The sequence below is a fragment of the Dreissena polymorpha genome, chromosome 15 (genome assembly GCF_020536995.1).
Source record: "Dreissena polymorpha isolate Duluth1 chromosome 15, UMN_Dpol_1.0, whole genome shotgun sequence".
Lineage (NCBI taxonomy): Eukaryota > Metazoa > Mollusca > Bivalvia > Myida > Dreissenidae > Dreissena > Dreissena polymorpha.
This window is the reverse complement of record NC_068369.1, coordinates 46,479,337-46,503,686: the sequence shown is the minus strand read 5'-3', so window position 1 is coordinate 46,503,686 and position 24,350 is coordinate 46,479,337. Positions and strand designations below refer to the sequence as shown.

Below are 24,350 nucleotides of genomic sequence, written 5' to 3'. Positions count from 1 at the left end.
GAAAATAAGAAACAGATACAGATAAAACGCTGATATGTTTACTTCTACGCGATTGTGTTAACATTTCGTCAGCTTCTCTCCATGGTGCATACTTCATACAATTACCATCGGATGTCATCTGTTAAACAATGATAATCCCGTAAATGCTCGCTTCCATTTTTAAAATCAAAGCTGGTAAATATTGACGAAAACAGTGCTCAAAATTTCATTAACACAAATATTCTCCCTTTTTCTAAAGTATCATATGTTTCTATTTAAAGATTTGATGAAATAAGCGCCCAATTAGGTCATGCGTAAATCACCTTACGCAGTGTATGCACGTCGTGTACAGTTCATGTTCTGTTACAAATTCTTTCCACCAATAAATAGTGCACACGTACATTTGTAGTTCTTGAATTCATGTTTCCTTCAAAATAAAAAGCGCGCGAAAATTAGCGTGGGTGTATTTATTTGGAACACAAAAAAATCTTAGCGCAGATTTTAATGGATCTTTTAATTTCCATTAAAATGGTAGTGAATTTCAAATAAAGTAGTGGGGTATCTTGCGAATTATTAGGCATTGAAATTTCCTTTCAATAAAATAACATAAATAAATGGTCACCGCCTAATGTTTCATTTCCGACATTTAGACATATATGATGCAATTATCACAATCAATCATGGGTTCGTCATGACTTCAAACTGATAAAAGCATAAACAACACGCAATTATTACTCTTCAGGTGCGGGGGCATATAGCTACATGTATGTGCGAGCACGGTTTACTTTTATCCTGGGCGTCTACAAACACGAAAAAACTGCCATGTGAATTGATTGTGAAATATATGTTGACTTGTATTATTAATAATAATCGTATTATTGTAACACATAATATAGACAGTAACGAAAAAGATACGTCGTGTTTGATTCGAAATTAATTTAGAAGAAATGCCACTTGCAAATTGTTCGCGATATAATTGTGTTTAAAAGACCAACGAAACTTTTAACCGAAATCAACAGGTCTCAACGTTCTCTGCGCTACTAAGTTTTAATCCAAAAATCAATACACAAACGCTTTCCAGGCGTATAGCGTGATGTTGTACATTACTGCATACGCGCGCTTTTTGTCGGAACAAAAGAAAAACACAAAAATACATGAGGACTGTATATTTAATGCTAGAATTTGTAAACGTCGCGTTAACATAAAAAATCAGAAGTGTGTTTCGGATTACAAATAATTATTCGCATTTGTATATTACACAAACCATTTATATTTGCATTATATGTGTAATGAATTCAATATTAATTTATTACAACGCTTAACGTGCCGAACAATATTTTGATATAATATTATGCATGAAAAACACGATTTCCATGAGGATTACGCACGGTTGCTATCATCAGTCTCGTGGAGGAGTAAACTGTAGGGACCGATTCGTGTGGTAGGTCACGGAGCGTATATTGTCATCTAGAGGCCGTGGTTAATTGGTTATTACAGTTAACAGAGATTTTCGCGCTCATGCACCGTTTTTAGTGTTATTACACGGTTATCCATAGTCCGTGGCAAAGTGTTAAAAAAGCCCTACAACTGCTTTTAAAATCAAAACGGTAGTGCCATAAAACAACTTCTAAAGGGGGTCCAAATAGCAGAAAAAAAATATTCTAAAGGGGGTTCTTTTTTTTTTAAATTAACTTCTAAAGGGGGTTGGTTCATTTTGAAAGTGCCTTCCAGGGGGTGGGACATATGTTTTACTGGAAAAGCCCTTACTAGTTCTGAAACAAAATAAAAAAACTGAGAACAGTTAAAACATGTCAGACGCCATAGAAATAACAACCGAAGATGAACAAAAATTAATTGAAGCCGAAGATAACAAAAACACTATCTGGAAAACACTGGCAGATGTCAGTCGAATTCAAAAATACCTTGCCAAGTAAGGCGAAACGAAGGCAATCCACAATTTATCAGTCGACCATCTAGATAAATATCTTGCCACATATCTGGTCTCCATTCGCAAGAATGATGATGATGAATACGAGCCTGTCACATTGCGTAGCATCGTGGGAAGCATTGACGGAAACTTCAAAGAGCAAAGTACCTATACTCTATCTTCCGGAGCAGTGATCCAGAATTTTCCCTCACACCTGACTGCCTGAAAGCAAAGTAGAAAAATCTATAAACAAAACAATGAAAATGTATTTGTAATCACTGTTTAATCACGGCAGAAACTTGGTGAAAAAAATGCCAAGATATTGAAAACTATGGCCATCGAGGCCTGTTTTGAAAAAAAGAAAAAACATAAGTAATCATTCTGCTAGAGTAGAAACACCATGTTCAAAAACTAAGGGATTCCAATATCGCACCCACCAAAATGATGCATATAACAGGACACATAAACGTACAGTCAATAACCAATTACAGTGAAATTTCCGAACAAACACATAAAAGATGTTTACACCTTTTGGCAACATGTTCTACTGCAACTCCATCTGTTTCATGCACTTCTACATACACTTCCGAAATGAACATTTCTCTCCTCACCCACCCGGCAGTTTCACAAGCACAGTTTCTTGGCCAAAATCCAATAAATGACATGTTTTTGGAGCTGTACTTAACGTGCAGAACCTCAATATCTACGCACAACCACCACAGTAAACCAAACGCGCAGTATATATTCCAAATTCTAATAAAAACATCATTCAATTCTTGACACGTGTTGACACACTGCGAAGACATGAGCGACTGCACTGGCCTTGACATGTTACAACGGTTATCAAGTTTTGCCGTTAAAATGTATAATATATGCTTTCATTTGTGTATTAAAGTATTGCTGCTTAAAGTTTTGTTGCAGAATTAAAGAAGGAAGAGAAAGAAACAGCGTTATTAAATTACATTTAATGGCGCTACTTTTCGTGTTGAGGAACAATGCTATTTTTAGAATGATTTATACTCGATAAACGAATGCAGCGGCTCCAGGGCGTAGCGATTATTTTTCATTATTTCTTGAAAAACGGGGTGAGTGGTGCCAGTGGTATGATAAACAGAAAAACAGGTTACTGCCTGATCGTTTTGTAATATATCAAGCTCGGCACGAATAAATAACGGCTCGGCAAGCCTCGCTGTTATTTTGTTCTAAGCCTCGCCTGATATATTACAAAACGATCAGGCAGTAACCTGTTATTATCTATATATTAAGCCTTGTTTTCAAAGAGCGAGACTCAAATATAGCCTATTAAATATGAGCCGATATTAAGCCTTGTTTTCAAAGAGCAAGGCTCAAATATAGCCTATCAGATATCAGCCTACATTAAGCCTTGTTTTCATAGAGCGAGGCTCAAATATTGCCTTTCAAATATCAGCCTATATTTAGCCTTGTTTTCATAGAGCGAGGCTCAAATATAGCCTATCAAACATCAGCCTATATTTAGCCTTGTTTTCAAAGAGCGAGGCTCAAATATAGCCTATCAGATATCAGCCTACATTAAGCCTTGTTTTCAAAGAGCGAGACTCAAATATAGCCTATCAAATATGAGCCGATATTAAGCCTTGTTTTCAAAGAGCGAGGCTCAAATATAGCCTATCAGATATCAGCCTACATTTAGCCTTGTTTTCATAGAGCGAGGCTCAAATATTGCTTTTCAAATATCAGTCTACATAAAGCCTTGTTTTCAAAGAGCGAGACTCAAATATAGCCGATCAAACATCAGCCTATATTTAGCCTTGTTTTCATAGAGCGAGGCTCAAATATAGCCTCTCAAATATCAGCCTACATTAAGCCTTGTTTTCAAAAAGCGAGACTCAAATAAAGCCTATCAAACATCCGCCTATATTTAGCCTTGTTTTCATAGAGCGAGGCTCAAATATAGCCTATTAAATATCAGCCTATAATAAGCCTTGTTTTCATAGAGCGAGGCTCAAATATAGCCTTTCAAATTTCAGCCTATATTAAGCCTTTTTTCATAGATCAAGGCTCAAATATAGCCAATCATCTATCGACCGATATTAAGCCTTGTTTTCATAGAGCAATGCTCAAGTATAGCCATTCAAATATCAGCCTATATTTGGCCTTGTTTTCATAGAGCGAGGCTCAAATATAGCCATTCAAATATCAGCCTATATTAAGCCTGGTTTTCATAGAGAAAGGCTCAAATATAGCCTATCAAATACAGGCCTATATTAAGCCTTGTTTTCAAAGTGAGGCTCAATATAGCCTATAACACATCAGCCTATATTTAGCCTTGTTTTTTATAGAGCGAGGCTCAAATATATCAAAGCTCAGCCTATATTTAGACTCGTTTTTTTCATTCAGTGAGGCTAAAATATAGCCTATCAAATATAAGACAATATATACCATTGTTTCCATACAGCAAGGCTAAAATAAAGCCTATCAAATATGAGCCTATATTTAGCCTTATTTTCATCAAATATTAGCCTATATTAAGCCTTGTTTTCAAAAAGCGAGGCTCAAATATAGCCTATCAAATATCAGCTTGTTAAGCATTGTTTTAATAGAGTGAGGCTTAAATATTGCCTATCAAATATCAGCTTGTTAAGCATTGTTTTAAAAGAGTGAGGTTTAAATATTGCCTTTCAAATATCAGCCTGTTAAGCATTGTTTTAAAAGAGTGATGCTTAAATATTGCCTATCAAATATCAGCCTGTTAAGCATTGTTTTAAAAGATTGAGGCTTAAATATTGTCCATCAAATATCAGCCTGTTAAGCATTGTTTTAAAAGAGTGAGGCTTAAATATTGCCTATCAAATATCAGCCTGTTGAGCATTGTTTTAAAAGAGTGAGGCTTAAATATTGCCTATCAAATATCAGCCTGTTAAGCATTGTTAAGCTTAATAATGGAAGATATTTTCATTGATCTTTTTTTTTATTCATTTTTTTCTTCATAGTATAGTTTAAAGGTTAGAATGTATATTATATACATATATTTCAAATAGTTAAGTCTTTTTTGGAAAATACATTTAAGTAGATTGCATTTAAGTAATAAGCATCTATAAATAAGCATCTTTAAAGACTAAGGAAAAGTTGTACGTCCAGTCTGGACTTACCTTTGAGAACAGTCAAGTTTGCCCCAGTTTCTGCGTCAAACAAGATTGCAGTTCTATCCCATGATGCGGTTATCACCTGACCACCGAAGTTCAACCAATCAGCAGCAATCACCACACTGTGATGTCCAATCAGCTCGCGCCGCAGTGGGGTGCAGAGATTGGTAGGTTGATATGGATTCTCTAAATAAATAAAAGTTCAACACACTTCAAGGAAAGAATAGTTGGATAGAACATATCACTTAGTATAAGCTGTCAAATGAAAGAATTATTTAACACTCAGAATCACCATTAAGTTGGATATTATTATTTTTTGCATTTAATAATTTTGAACAGTAATAAGTGTTCAAGACAACTACACAATTATACAACTGCATCATTCATATCGACATTGAGTCTTTATGGAGACCAAATCTCTTTCTCTTGGCCCTAAAGCGTACAAACATTCTGCCACTTAGCCCAATGTGCTTGAGATCCCGGCCTCTATGCCCTCATGTATACCAAATGTTGGCAACTAAGCTCTTGTGTATATCAAATCTCAGTCGCTGGGCACTCATGTACCCCAATATTTGGCCACTCGGACATATAGCCACGATGTTTACCATATTACTGCCACTAGGCCCTAATGTATACCTAATCTTGGCCACTATGACCTTAAGGGTGCCAAATCTTGGCCACTAGGCACTCTAATAGGGCCTAATTTACAACATATCCCTCCCTTAGGGCCCTCATTTACACCCAATGCAAGTCCTGAGGGCCCTTATTAACACCAAATAAATCCCTACCACAGGAAACCTCTATTACACAAATTCTCTCCCATAGGGCCTTTGCATACACCAAATTCTTGCATCAGAGCCCTCAGACAAATACAATCTCTGTGACTTGACCCTCAGATACAGACCTTTGTTGGTTTCACACTGGTCTGACATATCAAGATCATCCCCTGATGACTGGGCCCGCTGGAAACATAAATGGCAGTGTTTCATTTAAACTTAAGAATTTTGTATAAAAGGAAACAACAGGAGCGTTTTTTCCAATGATGGCTGGTATTTGCAACTTTTTGTACTCTGTCACATTTTATTGAAATTAAATAACCATTGATTTCATCATATTTCAAATTGCCACTGGTCTTCAATTCTTGTAACAGTGACCTTGACATTACTGGCAACAAAATTCCATCTGCATGTAGGCTACCTACATAACAAATTACCTTGCAAAACCTCTATCAAAGCTTGAAATTACTGAGCTGTTGCTTTTTCTATTTTTAGTGAAAGTGCCTTAGGTCTCATTTCAAGCTTGCTATATCCGTAGTTTCATCAAGAACATTATTGAATAAGCAACAAAACACATGTTTGCTGTTTTTTTTATTTTTAGAAACAGAATCCTTCATCTTGACCCAATACGTCCTAAATACAAACCCTCGTTAAGTCTCCATGCGAGCTTGCTCTATCTTAAGTCTCCATGCAAGCTTGCCCTATCTTAAGTCTCCATGCAAGCTTGCCCTATGGTAAGTCTCCATACAAGCTTGCCCTATCTTAAGTCTCCATGCAAGCTTGCCCTATCTTAAGTCTCCATGCAAGCTTGCCCTATCTTAAGTCTCCATGCAAGCTTGTCCTTTCTTAAGTCTCCATGCAAGCTTGCCCTATCTTAAGTCTCCATGCAAGCTTGCCCTATGGTAAGTCTCCATACAAGCTTGCCCTTTCTTAAGTCTCCATGCAAGCTTGCCCTATGGTAAGTCTCCATACAAGCTTGCCCTATCTTAAGTCTCCATGCAAGCTTGCCCTATGGTAAGTCTCCATACAAGCTTGCCCTTTCTTAAGTCTCCATGCAAGCATGCCCTTTCTTAAGTGAAATCAAGATTGGTCAATGCCAACGAAGTTATTGACCAGAAACCACTGTTAACTCTGCCAGCCCAAAGTCCACCCCTCCACACACCATAGCATAATCTAACAACAAGGATATTCAACCAGTGAAATCGAGATTGGTCAATGCCAACGAAAGTTTTTGACCAGAAACCACTGTTGACTCCGCCACCCCCCAAGTCTGTCCGCCCACCCACCATGTCCCCCCCCCTCCACTTCCAAAGTCCACCACTCGACCCAAGATAACACAATCTAACAACAGGCCTATTCAACCATATATGAGACCAAAATCTAAGAAGATTTAAATAGTATTCTTAAAACTGTGATATTCTATAAACATTTGATTGTTGGGTCTAATTTTGCATGTTTCTCCTACAAAAATATTATTCATGTTGTTGAACAATTTGTTCAGTAACATTACAATTCATAAGTAACCTGTAAATCTTCAAACTCTTGGGTCTTAGTCCATACTTAGAGGTCACCATGGCGTAGTGGATATGTTGTCCGCCTTACGACCAAGAAGTCCCATGTTCGATCCCCACTTGGACTGTTCCTTCGATCTCACCCATAGACACCAAGTACTGGTTCTAGTCTCAGGACTCCATAGCCTTTCAATAAGCCTAAGGCTAACAATGCAATCAAGCAAAAATAAATAGTTTTAAAACTATGTGTTTATTAAAATTGCCTAAAACACTTACTACTCACTAAGGCATCAATTGAGGAAATGGACACTTGGGGCGACCAGATATGTGCCGTGCCCTCGCCAGACGATGTTACAACACCGTCCTTTACCGTCCTTAACCGGATTGAACCGGATCGCATTTACCTAGCCTGCATGACCCAGGGCCTGTAGCAGGAACAGTCCGGTTTCCACATCTAAGCGGAGTGATCTACAGTGAAGAAATAAAAAAGCTGCTGATTGGAGAAATGGTAAAAAGAAGTTCAAGTGAATATGCTATAAAGGCCTTATAGATCTGGGATATCTCGGTTTAATGCATGTTCTGATTGGGGAATGGTATCAGCCTTGTTTTGGGAAAATGGCGCTTAATGCATGTTCCTAAAGTGTCGTCCCTGTTAAACACACAGTCTAATCTGGTACAGCATTTTACCCCTTGACTGAATTTTTGCAAAGAGACTTCCTTTAAGCTAAAAATACCATAAAGCGGAAAGTGTTGTCCCTACAGTCTGCACAGGCTAATCTGGAACGATACTTTACGCACATGCATTATGCCCAGTTTTCTTATAACGAGGCTCTTATGAAGAATTTCAAGTGCATATAGTATACTGCATGTAAATTTTCCAAACAACGCTTCTTATTTAAATGCTTTGAAACTGACCTTATCTGTGACCCTTTACTAAGATTTTCTTAAGGTACAATATTAACTAATATATTGCCAGTATACGGCCTGCGGCAAAAACCTTAGGATATATCTTAAGGACAATTATTAAAGAGAAATATTTATAAAAATATGTTCATAGGCAATACATATTTCATACCAACGATGGCAAATAATAAAAGCACCCCAATCAAGCCCCTATAAATGGCCTGTATTATATCAAATCTCAACGACAAGGCTCTAATGTATATATACCAGCAATATTTGACCAAAGGAAAGGGCCCTCATATAGACCTATAGTCCAGAATATCTGCCAATTTACATAACTATAGGTGTGCATACTCTACTATAGTTGTCCGATAGATCTTCACATCTTAAGAAAACAAACAAGAGCTGTCAGAGGACAGCGCGCTCGACTTTTCCAGTGCTTGACAGTATAACGTTAGCAATCATGGGGAAATTGTTCATATTTAATAAGGTCAAGGTAATATAGTCATATTCTAAGTGGAAGAGGACCATAATTGAATTATATTGATCGCTTATGTTTTAAAGAAGCTGTACAATTATTGTGTATTACCATGCTGCAGTGCATATCCCATTTTACGTACCGGTATAAAAAATGTTACTACTCCATAAAACACTATTAAGACAGCAACGCATAAAAACAAGCTCATATTTTAATAAACATGAAAGAACAAAAAGCGTGGTATGTGTACGTTATTACAGATTGCGGCGAACTTACTAACCCAAGAACGGCGATGTGAAAATTCCGGCGACCACTTCTGAAGGCCAAGTGGCGTCCTACATTTGCTGGTTAGTGTTATATGCAGACGCGCATAACAGTTTTAATTCAGAAAACAGATTTTCTGTGCAGATTGTGTATCATGTGATGAACAGTGGGAGGTGTATATTTTGCGGCACTATTAGAATTTGTAATGCAGATTTTTAGTGCAGATTATGATGAAACCATATTTGTCTGCGTCAATAATTTGTCGTAGACTTGTGGTTTACTAGTATAATAGCGTTTGAAAAAAAAAGATTGAGTTCTGAATACAGATTTATAGTGCAGATTGTGTAACTTCTATTTGCATGTAAACGTTAGATGTAGACGTGCACAACAGATTGAGTTCTGAATACAGAATTATAGTGCATTGTGTAACTTCTATTAACATGCTTCTATACGATATTCGCAAGTTTTATACGCGTGGTATAGCGTTGGGGAACAAATGAGCACCTATAAATCTGTATCCAGATAACTTTCACATCGTGCTTATACGATTTAATTCTGGATTATACGAGATTGTTGCCTATTGATCTGTGTACATTGAAATGCGCGTATACGGTCTTAAGGCCCACTCTCACTATGATGCCGGTGGAGCCCCGGTGCGTGATCCGGGATTTACCGGGTGGAACCGGGGCTCTGCCGGGATGAACCGGGAACGACAGGGATGAACCGGGGACGACCGGGGATAACTGGGGCTCCACGCTCCACCGGGTAAGTATTAACATGTTTAACACCTGCGGGATGAACCGGTAGTTACCGTGAAGGACCGGCATCGACCGGCGCGGCACCGGGAACAACCGGGACGGCACCGGGAACAACCCGGACGGCACCGTTGCTCCACCGGGGCCCATACAGATCCCAGCAGAGCAACAGCAACGCCCCGGTAGTCGCCGGTGGTGCCCAGGTGGAGCCCTGGTGAATGCCGACAGAGTCCCGGTATAGCCAGGTTCATTGGTAAACCGGCGCTCTGCCGGGACGCCACCGGCATTCACCGGGGCTCCGCCTGGTCATTACCGGCGACGACCGCGATTAAACCGGGGCGTTTCCGTAGCTCTACCGGGGTCTGTTGCCAGGATAGCCCCGGTGAGTCTCGGCTGAGTTACGGTAGACCGGGGCTTTGCCGGAACGCTGCCGGCTTTTACCGGGGCTCCACCTGGACATTACCGGCGACAACCTGGGCTCTGCCGGGGCTTCACCGGGATAAACCGTAGCTTGTTCGGGGTTGACCGGGACTCTGTCACATTCAGGTTTAATAATGATGAGTATCTGTTGATCTGCACCCAGTTAACATTCACATGCGCATATATACGGTCTTACTTGCATTACAGAGCTAAAGAAACCCTATCAATGTGCATCGAGTCGATATATTAAGGTGGCTTATTCGCTAGTAATTGTATTAAATAACTAATGACATTATATTTATCTGCGTCCATACACTTTTCGCATGGCTTGAGACGTATTAAAAAGCGTTGTGGAACTTATGAACGTCTATTAATCTGCGTATAGACAACGATTACATCGTGCGTATACCATCGAACAAAGGTTGTTCACGGACCGTTTTACGTCACAACTGAATACATTTTACACTTACTCTTGCATGTTTAATTTCAATAACATGGATCGCATTTTTAATTAAAATAAAAATACCTTAGTCGCAATTAAAGCAGTATAAGAACGCACATGGATAAGGATTGCATTACTTATTTAATACCATAAATTAATATGTTCGTGTCGACTGAGCGCAAATGTATATGGAAAAATCCCATACAATCCCCGATTGTAACCGTATACGCTCCTTGTGAGTGCTGTCGTAACGCATGCAAATTAATAGGACTTATTAGTTTTCCGTCGAATTTAAAATCCATATAAAAACCTGTGAAATACACTGTGAAGGTTGTTGGCATGCATAGGGATTAATAGGGTATCACAAGTTCCCCGTTGAAATAAGATCCATATAAGAATCTGATAGGATGCGTTGAAACGTATGCAGATTTATAGGGTTTCATTGGTTGTCCGTCGCAAGTAAACTTTATCACAATCTTAGAAATACCATGTGAATGTTGTTGAAACGCCAGCAGATTTATAGGGCTTTATTATTTTTCTTTCGCAAATTAATCACATATAAAAACCTGAGATATACCTTGTAAAGTTTATCGGACGCATGCAGATTGGTCGGGCTTCAGTAGTTATCCGTCGCATGAAACCAAAATCGGAACCTGCTCAGACTTTGGACCAGGACGCAGATGATTAGGGACTCACTACGTTTTAAATGCAATTAAGAGATTATAGCACACGGGATAAAACACTTATAAATTTTCAATGCTGTCGGAACACATGCAGATTGATAGGGCTGCAATAGTTTTCCGTCGAAATGAACCACATATAATTCAAAGAATCTTCTTAGATTTTTTGGACGTAAATAAGGTGTTCATATCGCATTTAATGGAATAAAGCCCGTATAAGCATTAGTTTCATAATATCTTTTAATATAGCATAGAGACCGTATAAGAATACGGGAATGTCAACTGGGTGCAGATTATAGGGCTTCATTTGTTATCAATTGCAATTTAAAAACATATTGAAACATCTGAAGATTGTACGGATGTATATAAATATAGTTTATTAAATAAACATCATACCATAAGCAGACAAATAATGTTTATTAAATGTTAATTTAAATAACTTCATACAATTAATAGTTGTATTCGGCATCTATATAGATCTGTTCCGGAGAATACACCTGCATACAAACTGAAAATACTCAATTTCTGATGACGCATACACACTGGGATATACACTCAATGACAGTCTGCTCTATACGATCTGTTATGCACGTCTGCACAAAACATCAAGCACATTATTTGCTTCGTGGGATATGGACTCGCCGGTTCAAAGTGCCGCACGTGCTAGTCCGATGGGAAGCCGTTAATTTTATAATCAAAGTCGGTAACATTTATTATTTATTTTAGTCCGAATTCCCAATTCAAATCGTTGACGTTTCGGAATGAATAGAAAAGAAAACAAATAACACCGATAATTAAATCTGTTCTGAAAACTCTACCATCGTTCATCTTCAGCAATTTTTAATTTTAAGGACTATATGCTAGTGTATTAATCATTTTCACGAAAACACATATGCGTTTTTTTTTTGCGACCGTGACTGTGTAAACTTTGTCTTAAACTATACCGCACTGTGAAGGTTAATATATGCCTTATGTGTGCTCGTGAAATGACGACTCGTACACAAACTGCATGGAATATTGATTTTTTAAGCAATTACTACTCATTAAAAAAATTAGAGTACGGTTATAGCATGTATTACTACTAACGTATGCAACAAAAATCAAAAGCACTCACTACAAATAAAGATTGTTTTCAGATTAATACCATGAAATTTGTTCTTATTAAAAGAGATCATGTACACCGTTTCACTCACGCAAGCGCTGGTGACAATATTCCCAGTGGGCATCAAACGTTTTACGAACGTTGTTGGAACGTAATATTTAGGTCGCAACGTCGGCAACAATTAACGAACGTTGCATAACGTCGCATACAAACCAATACCAGGGCATTTCATCTATAGGCGCTCGATGGCAATGATTTATTTATTTTTAGTTACCCGATGTTCACTATAATGCAAACATTTTATCAAGCAACGGAAGTGCGTCTTTACCCATAATTAAATCGCTGTCACCCCGCTCGCTTATTGAAATGCGGTCCCTCGCTCTTTCTCTATCTACTTTCAGTTTCAACAGAAACATCCACAGACGATGTGATAAATCCCTGTTACTATTGTTTCACTCACTTAATAGGATAATCAACAAAATATGTTGTAAATTGCATACACATGAATCATTCCATACCATTCTCCAGAAAAAAATCAGCGCATCAAAAATTAAATCTGGCGCCCATAGTGTGTATTGGCTGTAGTTGTAGAAAAAGAACGAGGTTCCCGGTTAAACAATTGGTAAGGAATGTTTAATGTGTATGCAATTTACAACATCTTTTGTTGATAACCCCATTAAGTAAGTTAAACAATAGTTACAGGGATTTATCATATCGTGAAAATGGCGAGTGGCTTACCTTGTCAATTTCTATGTACTATGTACTATGTCTATGTAACTATATTTTTTTAAGAAGACGTTTTGAAGGAAAATTTTTATTGATTTAGTATGTATATGAATTATAATAAACAACGGGTAACTAAAAAAAATTTTTTAAAAATAATTAATTAATAAATAAAACATTGCCATCGAGCCCCTATGGTTTCATCATAACGTTTCAAGGACGTTACATTCTGATTGCGGCATTAAAGTAGTTACCTCTTCCGAACGTTTCTGCAACGTTGCACGCGAAACGTCGGTCGAACATTTGAGAAGGATGATGCAACAACGTTGCTTCTATGTAATTGTACACTTTTTTTAGCGTTTAGCGTCTGTAGTTTTTCTGCAATTTTCTCCATTGAATTCAGTAGCGCCGCTAGTTTTTTTACCTGGAATTCAGTATCGCCGCTAGGTGGAATGCATACTTCCTTATTTGTTTCAAATAATAATTTTGCTTCAAGAAACGAGTGGTAATTTTACAGTTCTCAATAATAATACAGTTCCTGCATTGCATCAATTAAAATATGATCGCTTGTTAATTTTAGAAAATCATTTTTTTGAATTTTACAGATCAGTTGCTTGAACCTAAAGCTGCTTAAGATGTACTTTTATTCAAATCGCTGGATAAAATATATTGTTTAAGTTGTGTTATGCATTAAAATGGTAGAATCTAGTTTCAAAGTTTCAACCAAAAATAAATAGTCAACAAAATTTGCTGAATCTTTCAAATGTCGCGGTGGTGTAGTGGCGCTCCCCACGGCAAATTAGCCCATTATCAATTGTGGTTATACTTGCCAATCGTTGGAGAGAACGCTACCACAATTCTACCACAATTTGACAATGAGATTGCAGGGATCAACCACAATTCCACTTAAGCGTCAAAGATGGCGGATCGACCGTAGAACGAAAATTTTAAGTTAATGTTTAAGTGTTTTATTGTTAACTGCTTATTACTGTGTATTCAGAATTTCTACACGTGGTAAGTGTAATGATTTTTTGACTTGTATATTGTTCTACCATCGCCCGTAGCTTTGTTTTTGCATTTTTCCATTGTTCATGTGTTGACCTACTTTGAATTCCAAACCTTACTTTTATCGTGAAACTCGGGGATTTGACGCTTAAAAATGAAACCACATTGACGTCGGTGAAAAGTTCATTTTAATGCATTATAATATTTGCATACTTCCGTCATTGTCAATGGTGGATTTAAGTACGAACGATTTCCCCGATATTGACCACTGTTTGCTCTACTTGTCAGGCCGCGGGCGTTAGGTTCATGTTAAGTGCCAAAATGACCCCACATTGAAGAAATTTAAAAATATAAAAATGATCAGTAATACCCAAAATAAATAAATGAAATTTACATATGGTTTAAATAATTATATATTATTTATACATATGTATACATTTTCAAGAAAAACAAGATGCGTTTGTGAAACACAATGTCCCCCTATATGAAGTTTGACTTTGAAGGATGACCTTGACCTTGTGAAGGATGACCTTGACCTTTCACCACTCAAAATGTGCAGCTCCATGAGATACACATGCATGCCAAATATCAAGTTGCTATATTCAATATTGCAAAAGTATTCATAAAATAAGCGATTTGGGACACATATATTTGACCTCTGACCTTGAAGGATGACCTTGACCTTTCACCACTCAAAATGTGCAGCTCCATGAGATGCACATGCATGCCAAATATCAAGTTGTTATCTTCAATATTGCAAAAGTATTTATAAAATAAGCGATTTGGGCCACATATATTTGACCTCTGACCTTGAAGGATAACCTTGACCTTGACCTTTCACCACTCAAAATGTGCAGCTCCATGAGATACACATGCATGCCAAATATCAAGTTGCCATCTTCAATATTGCAAAAGTATTCATAAAAAGAGCGATTTTGGCCATATATATTTGACCTCTGACCTTGAAGGATGACCTTGATCTTGACCTTTCACCACTCAAAATGTGCAGCTCTATGAGATATACATGCATGCCAAATATGAAGTTGCTATCTTCAATATAGCAAAAGTTATTGCAAAATGTTAAAGTTGGCACCAACAGACCAACAGACAGACAGACAGACAGGGCAAAAACAATATGTCCCCCACTACTATAGTGGGGGACATAAAAATCACAAATCTTAGTAATAATGTCATTATTAGCAAAAATTATCCAATATATGGCAAATTCTCAAATCCATTAAAAAGATCACACATGAACCAAATAAAACCACCAACAGTATTGGCCAGTTATATAGAGAATATATGGTTGGTGACTTTTGATATCATGTGATATAAGACGAGTCTGATATGGCGTAGGAAAAGGCGAGGCTTGCCGAGCCTTTTCACACGCCATATCGGACGAGTCTTATATCACATGATATCAAAAGTCACCAACCATATATTCTATTTATTATGCCACATTCAAAGTAAATAAGAAAATATTCACAAAACAAACAAAAACAAACAACCGCTAAATTCATTGATAAATATGCAAATTAGTAGCAACCTGATTACATCCGCTAGCGTCTATGCATATATATTTACACATAAAAAAATAGTTCGAAAGTAAGCAACAATCAATCAAATTTAAACGCACATAATACAAAAACTAAAGCGAGAAATCGAAACTTAAAAGAACAATTTCTGCACTAAAAACACAATACCAATATTTTTTTACAATAACACATTCGACATGTACTTCCAAGAGTACACACCAACGGGTCGTGCTAAAAGGCGGATGAAAGAGCGGATGATATAGCGTATATAGTAAAGAGCGGATGATATAGACAAAGAAGGATTATCGGAAAGAGCGGATGATATGAACAAAGAAGGAAACAGCGGATGATATAACGTATATAGTAAAGAGCGGATGATATATACAAAGAAGGGATTTGCGTATATATAAATAATTATTAAATAATAATAAATTAATTAATTAATAATAATAATTAATTAATAATAATTAATTATATAAATAATTATTAAATCTGCGGACATTATGAATCAGCGGATAATATATACAAATAAGGAAAAGAGCGGATTTGCGGATATATAAATAATTATTAAATAATTATTAATTAATTAATTAATAATAATAATTAATTAATATTAATTAATTATATAAATAAATATTTGAAAGTAAATATTAAGTTATTTAAGTTTAAATATAAAGCACAATAGTATTTTTAGGCGACTGAATATATATGTATTTAGTAAATAATAACTTCGTTAGATATTGACTTAATTTTTTTATCAAAAAGCAGAATACTATTCAATTTCTCTCTAAATATACATGAGGTAGTTTGCCAACAAAATGAATATGTTGCCCAGCTCTTGCCACGTGGAGGCCACCTCTTGTAAGAGCCAAATTTTGAAAAAAAATAGGCCGAAATCGTCACTTATATAAACAATAAATTTAATTTTGAAGCTGTTTGTAATGAAATAAACCTGCATATGAGCTTGTCTGTCAATGAGTATGTTATTCTCAATTCCAAATTTGATAATTATAATAGAAAGTAATTATATATTTAAAAAAAACAGGCAGGAAAGTGTAATTAAATATATGGTACATAATATAAATACATATAATAAAAAATGAGTCATACATTGCTATTTATCCCGTATTATGTTTTTATATTATAGAAGTTATTACATGTTGCCAAAAATTAGATAATTATAATAGAAAGTAATTATATATTAAAAAAAACAGGACATACACCGGTATTTTGGCCGGAAAGTGTAATTAAATATATGGTACATAATATAAATACATATAATAAAAAAGTGAGTCATACATTGCTATTTATCCCGTATTATGTTTTTATATAATAGAAGTTATTACATGATGCAAAAATTAGATAATTATAATAGAAAGTAATTACATATTTAATAAAATAAAACAGGACATACACCGGTATTTTGGCCGGAAAGTGTAATTATATATATATGGTACATAATATAAATACATATAATAAAAATAATAAAAATACTTTATAATAAAAAAGTGTAATTAAATATATGTTACACAATATAAATACATAACATATAATACAAAAATATGAGTCATACATTGCTATTTATCCCGTATTATGTTGTTATATAATTGAAATTATTAAATTTTGCACATTTGTCGCATTGAACTTGATCTCCTACACATGATGGTAAATTACAAATACAATATAAATCAATTGTTATTGACTTGGATTTAGTTTTGCGTCGAACACTGATAGTTTTACTGGTTGTTGGAAATTCAATCATAAGTTCGGAATCTAAACAAGACAAAAGATGTTCTCTTAACTTTAAGGAATTAAATATCAAATCAAAACAAGGTTTTTTCCTAAAACACAAAGATGTTGCGTGCGCTATTGCATAAAGCCCACAATCGACGGAATTATCTTGTTTTTGCACTGACGGAACTATGATATTAATTTTGTCTTCGCCTTCACCATAAATTTGCGCCAATTGTATTTTCAGACCATCAGGAATGATCTTATCATCGGGTCTTGTATTGCCTAAACTGTCAAGTAAATAAATTTTATTTTTGTGTTCGAAAGATGTTACCCAATGATCGTTGTGGGTGTGATGGATCTGACACGACAGGTTTTTATTAATTGGTTTTAAGGGAATATGCGTTTCCCATTTTTTTGTTGTCTTGTCAAATTGTGGGACCTTCTCGGGTAATTGAAGGCCGCCAATATCATTACCGAATTGATTTCTTAAAAGCTTATTGACTGCCTCCATATGCTGAGAATGTAGTTTTTCGTTGTTTGTAATGTCATTTTTGTCATTTACGTTTAATTTGAGGTTTTCGTTCCACCATAAAATGATTTTAGGTGGAATGCTTTCGAGACGGTCGCTGATATCAATACATGTGTTAATCGATTCTATCTGTGTAAGAGGTTTTTCTTGAACTGGTAAAAATTGTTTATCATCATTTGCTAGTTTAACATCAAAATTTAGCGCTCGGCCGCCAAAATAATCTGTAAAGAGCGGATGATATATACAAAGAAGGATTATCGGAAAGAGCGGATGATATGAACATAGAAGGAAAGAGCGGATGATATGTACAAAGAAGGAAACTGCGGATGTTATGTACAAAGAAGGCATTTGCGGATAATATATACAAAGAAGGAAACTGCGGACAATATGAATAATTAATAAATATGCGGATAATATGTACAAAGAACGAAATTGCCAAAATAATCTGTAAAGAGCGGATAATATAGACAAAGAAGGATTATCGGAAAGAGCGGATGATATGAACAATGAAGGAAAGAGCGGATGATATAGCGTATATAGTAAAGAGCGGATGATATATACAAAGAAGGAAACTGCAGACAATATGAATAATTAATAAATATGCGGATAATATGTACACAGAACGAAATTGCCAAAATAATCTGTAAAGAGCGGATAATATAGACAAAGAAGGATTATCGGAAAGAGCGGATGATATGAACAATGAAGGAAAGAGCGGATGATATAGCGTATATAGTAAAGAGCGGATGATATATACAAAGAAGGATTATCGGAAAGAGCGGATGATATGAACATAGAAGGAAAGAGCGGATGATATGTACGAAGAAGGAAACTGCGGATGTTATGTACAAAGAAGGCATTTGCGGATATATAAATAATTATTAAATAATAATAAATTAATTAATTAATAATAATAATAATATATACAAAGAAGGAAACTGCGGAAAATATAATTATTAATATACAAATGATATATACAATGATGATATATACAAAAAACGAAACTGTGAATGATATATAGTCTGCTTATCTTAGTATAAGTGTACATAGTAAAACACACCAATAGCGGCTGAGCGCAAAATTTAGCGCTCGGCCGCCAAAATAATCTGTAAAGAGCGGATGATATATACAAAGAAGGATTATCGGAAAGAGCGGATGATATGAACATAGAAGGAAAGAGCGGATGATATGTACAAAGAAGGAAACTGCGGATGTTATGTACAAAGAAGGCATTTGCGGATAATATATACAAAGAAGGAAACTGCGGACAATATGATTTATTAAAAAAATGAAAAATTATTACTATAGAAATGAACTTACCGATTTCTGGCACAATTGCTTGTAAAATTCCAGGTGACCGCGCATGAAATCTTTCACTTTAAATCCAGGGTATGGGAACACTGGGCACAAAGTGCTCGACTTAAGATACTTAGTCTGTGAATGTCCAACTATCATGGCCATAATGACACTATTTCTGCACACACACACACAAAAAAACACACGCTTTAATAATAAATATTTATTACAAAAAAACACTGTGTAATGCTCAGTATACTATAGATATGCTGTAAAGGTTTGTAAAAAAGCTCGATGATTTTGAAATATATATACGCAGTCGACATTTACTCTATCCTTACAGCTGGTAAAAGTTTGTTAAAGGTGTGACCTGTGGCTTTGATCATATACTTGTTAATGGAACTTAAACGGTACAACTTACTGACAATCTTTACAGTTTGTTTAAGGTGTGACATGCGGCTTTAATCATAAAATTGTTAATGAAAATTAAAGGTAAAACTGACAATTTTTAATTCATGAAATTAACATATTCATATTTGCTGCACATAATACATACTGCGTTTATGTATTTTTACTTGCATGTGCAATTAGTGAAGATGTCATTAGAAAATATTTCCTTCGAAATTTGTTAAGTTTAATGTTTACGTTATCTCAATCATATATTGGTAAAAACCGTTATGCTACGCTTTAATGATCTGGGTGACTTGTTATCAAGATTATTATCAGCTTATCAACAATTAGTTTAAAATAACATGCCAATTTCTTGTGTACTAGAAGCAATCGATAATCGATAATGCGCTAAATAGCTTCAATAAGGACACTAAGGGTGCGTATTAATGATAACAATAGGGAGTCTTACCAGTTGTTGTTTACTTGTTTTCAGAAAAAAGACAATAACGGTGCAGATATATTATTATTTTTTTTTCCTTCCTTCATAAATGACTCTTATCACACAATGATTTCATCTATACTTCGGAAAACATAAAATTAACCCAAGGCACACATATATATATATATATTATGTTGCTTTTGTGGATAAAAAAGTAATTCATTTCATAAATCTAACATTACTGATGAGTTTATTATCAATAAAGTAATGAATGCTATTAAAATTGGATGTGCAATAAAACTTGGTTTTACAAACAAATAATAATCTTATCATCCTTTTTCATTGCATCATAGCCAAACATATTTTAAATACTAATTCGTGTTAGCCAGTCACACCATTCAGTGTTCTATGGTATATTGCCGTCTTTGTTTATTATGTCCGCAGTTTCCTTATTTGTTCATATCATTTGTATATATCATCCGCTGTTTCCTTCTTTGTTCATATCATCCGCTCTTTACGATAATCCTTCTTTGTCTATATTATCCGCTCTTTTCAGATTTTTTGGCAATTTCGTTCTTTGTATATATTATCCGCAGATTTATTAATTATTTTAAGTTTAAAGAAATTCTTAATTATTTTTTTTAGATAAAGTGGCGTTTATACATTTTCATATTCTAATAATAATATTGTGTCTATTTAAGTTGTAATTTGTTCAAGTTGTGCCATAAAAATGTTATTCATAAACTCTATTTATTTTAATATAATAATGTTTTTCTTTTCATAAACTCTATTCATTTTAATATAATAATGTTTTTCTTTTCCTTATTTGTATATATTATCCGCTGATTCATAATGTCCGCAGATTTAATAATTATTTATATATCAGCAGATCCCTTCTTTGTATATATCATCCGCAGATTCCTTCTTTGTATATATCATCCGCTGTTTCCTTCTATGTTCATATCATCCGCTCTTTCCGATAATCCTTCTTTGTCTATATCATCCGCTCTTTACTATATACCCTATATCATCCGCTGTTTCCTTCTTTGTTCATATCATCCGCTCTTTCCGATAATCCTTCTTTGTCTATATCATCCGCTCTTTACTATATACGCTATATCATCCGCTCTTTCATCCGCCTTTTAGTACGTGCCCACACCAACCGCTATTTTCAAAGCGAATGTGTAGAGTGAAAATTTCAAACAATAAATACAATAATCAAATGGAACGGGATTTTAACGTAGTGTGCAATTTGGAAGTGATAAGAGTGATTTATTTTTCAACTTGTCCATCTCCGTAATATACGTTTAGTTGTGAGATGTTCACAGTTTTCCCCAAAAAACAGGCCTTCACGTGCGAAATCAAAGTGGGTGGAGAACGTGTATTTCGAGTCGCTGGAACTTCATAATGAAGCTGCTTTTGTGCAATATTCAGCGACGTTACCAGCTGTGTGTTAGACGAAACGAAAATGCTTTGGTTTTGCACCGTGTTTTGAGACTGTCAGGGTGACATGATGGATTAATTGCTGTTTGACTGACAATAAATGAACATGTTTGTGTTTGGAGATAGCCAAGGTTAATATCTTCACAATTGGGAAATCCCAACATAAGTTGACTGCCAGTTTGACCACTGATCTACATAATATCAGTGGGAGAGCATGCTGAATCCCGCAGCTTCTGCACCATATGTTTCCTGTCCGAATAGTTGGTAAGTTTCATTGTTATGTATGCATGCTTAAACACACATGTTTCATTATTTGTGCCATTTTTTTACACCCATTCTCATGCTGATGAACCAATGATCAGTGCCAGTTGTTCTACTGTCGCGAACTGTTTATTCAAAATTGTGGAAAAATGAGTTGCGCACTGTTCGAAATTGTGAAAAAATGAGACACGCACTGTACCAAAATTTGAAAAAATGAGTCGCGCACTGTTCAAAATTGTGGGAAACATTAGTTGCCCACTGCCACTGTTCATTATGATTTCAAAATTGTGGAAAAATGAGTCGCACACTTTTCATAAATTAAATTTTGAAAAAATGAGGCACACGCTGTACAAAATTTGTAAAATGAGTTGCTCACTGTTCAAATTTTTGCAAAAAAATAAGCATGCACTGTTCATTCAAAATTGTGGAAAAATGAGTTGCGCACTGTTCAAAATTGTGAAAAAATCATGTCACGCGCTGTACAAAATTTGGAATAATCATTTGCGCACTGTTCAAAAATGGGGGACAATTTTGTGGGGCACTGTTCATTCAAGATTACAAAAAAATAAGTCACAAACTCTTCAAATTGTGAAAACACATGAGTTGCGCATTGTTCAAAATTTGTAAAAATGAGTCGCGCACTGTTCAAAATTTGGAAAAAAAAGGAGTCGCGCACTGTTTATTCAACATGGTGGAAAAATGAGTCGCGCACTGTTCACAATTTTAAAAAATGAGTTGCACACTGTTCAAAATTGTGAAAAAATTGAGTCACGCACTGTTCATAAAAAAATTCACTGTTGAAAACTGTGAACAAATGAGTTGCGTGCTGTGCAACTTTTTTGAAAACATGTGTCGAAAACTGTTCAAAATTGTGTCGCCCACAGATCAACATTGTGACAAAATGAGTTGCAAACTTTTTTTAAATTGTGAAAATTTGAGTCCCGAACTTCTTTAAATTGTGAAAATTTTAGTCGCAAATTTCTCAAATAAGAAAACAAACACATATTCCCTTAATAAGCAAAAATAGCCCCGAGTCCATAATAAAAATATTTTAAGTTAAAAGAAATTCTTAATTATTTTAATATAAAGTGGAGTTTATACATTTTCATTTTGTATTAATAATATTGTGTCTATTAAAGTTGTAATTTGTTCAAGTTGTGCCATAAAAATGTTATTAAAACACTCTATTTTGAAATGTTATCTCCTGTTGGATTTGTTTTATTTTATTATAATATGAAATGTTTTTCTTTTAATGGCAGAAAGTTGCGACCACACATTCCATGGGTGATGATATCTACCAAAATTCTTGGCGGCACAGTTCTACCCTCGTCAGTTGCACTTGTCCGAGTCTTTCTCTGCCTCTCAACCAACTCGAGATATTCCCCCCCCCCAACTGCATCCTGGCACAGCTTCACATCAACCCATCTAATTAATTTGTCGGAAAGGTAATACTTTTTTGTCGACAAATTTATTTTTGAGAGTATTTATGTAATTGTTTTATCTGAACATGTTATAAATCTATATGTCACTATATTTATAAAGTTTCAATTTTAATACAAATTATATATCTGGATTTTTATTTTTAACCCTTTGCATGCTGGAAAATTTGTCGTCTGCTAAAATGTCGTCTGCTGAATTTGTAAAATAAGCATTTTCTTCATTTTTTTCAAAGATAACTATCAGAATAGCAAAGTTTGAATCATCTGGATCCAAACTGTTTGCAAAGGACTTCAAAATTCGGTTCCAGCACTTAAAGGGTTAAAGCAGTTATGCAATGAATGTTTGATGATGTTTTTTCTTCTAAAGGAATCTTTATTTTATTTTCAGGTTGACCACACAAATTTCCTGTTTGGTTGTGGAGATAGAATCTTTTTTTTTTGTGAAAGTTTGATTTCAGACACTTAAAAATTGAAATTGTCATGTATTATTAGGCATGGCAGGCATTAGCAAAACATCTCAATCAAGTATTAATTATTTTACTTTGTCAATGTTAATTCATTGTGTATGCTATTCACCTGTTTGCCTTGCTTTTTATAAGAATGACACAAAAAAGGAAAGCATTTGTAAAGTATTAGTTAATTTTTTTTTATATAATCTTAGACGAGATGTTTAGTGAATATTTGTCATAAATTCTTCTTTAACTTGATCAAATCTGTCATATTTTATTTAAAACGTGTTAAGTATATTTGTGTTACGTTTTAAATGTTTATCATTACTGTTTTAAATTGTGTTCATCTGCAGCCAATGAATGGTAGGCTAGCGGTGCACATTTGTATTTGTTTAATTTTTTCCATTGATTAATGCTCATTTAATTTATATTTCCCTATAGATATATACTTAATAAAGTGTTAGTTTTGTTTAAAAAACAACTTATTGTTTATTAATGTTCTAACTTCTGAATAAAATATGAATCGCTGTTTGTTTCCATTTAAATCAAAGAAGCGACATACCACGCCTACAAAAAAGTAGTTCTCAGAATGGGCGGGGCTAAAACATGGAACGCTAAAAAAAATCATTGAGTAAACCAAATATGGGCGGAGTTTTAAAACGGATATTGATGGGCGGAGCTTAAAACTGTTATCGGATGGGTATCCGATAACACTTTAAAATATCATGTCAGCGTCTCCAACGTA

General features: G+C 35.1%; 1 protein-coding gene and 1 long non-coding RNA gene across 9 annotated transcripts in view; one reads left to right on the top strand and one right to left on the bottom strand.

Moving 5' to 3' along the window:
- The window catches only part of LOC127861034 (WD repeat-containing protein 37-like), a 341,361-nt gene extending 333,529 nt beyond the window's left edge, over positions 1–7,832 (bottom strand). The window contains exons 1-2 of one of the 8 annotated variants that reach the window (XR_008040043.1): positions 7,602–7,800; positions 5,936–5,993 (exon numbers count right to left, since the gene is read on the bottom strand). Coding sequence is in view for 2 of the 8 variants with exons in the window: in XM_052399396.1 (XP_052255356.1) it covers positions 5,936–5,993; positions 7,602–7,718 (175 nt within the window). In the remaining 6 variants the exon portion in view is untranslated. Of the gene's footprint in view, positions 1–5,037; positions 5,172–5,935; positions 5,994–7,594 lie in introns of those variants that run through there. The other 7 variants (XR_008040037.1, XM_052399396.1, XR_008040040.1 and 4 more) reach the window with 7 other exon arrangements.
- Positions 7,833–21,173: 13,341 nt separating this feature from the next.
- LOC127861037 (uncharacterized) lies at positions 21,174–24,133 on the top strand. The gene is made up of 3 exons (XR_008040047.1): positions 21,174–21,720; positions 22,977–23,162; positions 23,545–24,133. It is a non-coding gene; the product is annotated as an uncharacterized LOC127861037 (long non-coding RNA).
- The last annotated feature ends 217 nt before the right edge of the window (positions 24,134–24,350 follow it).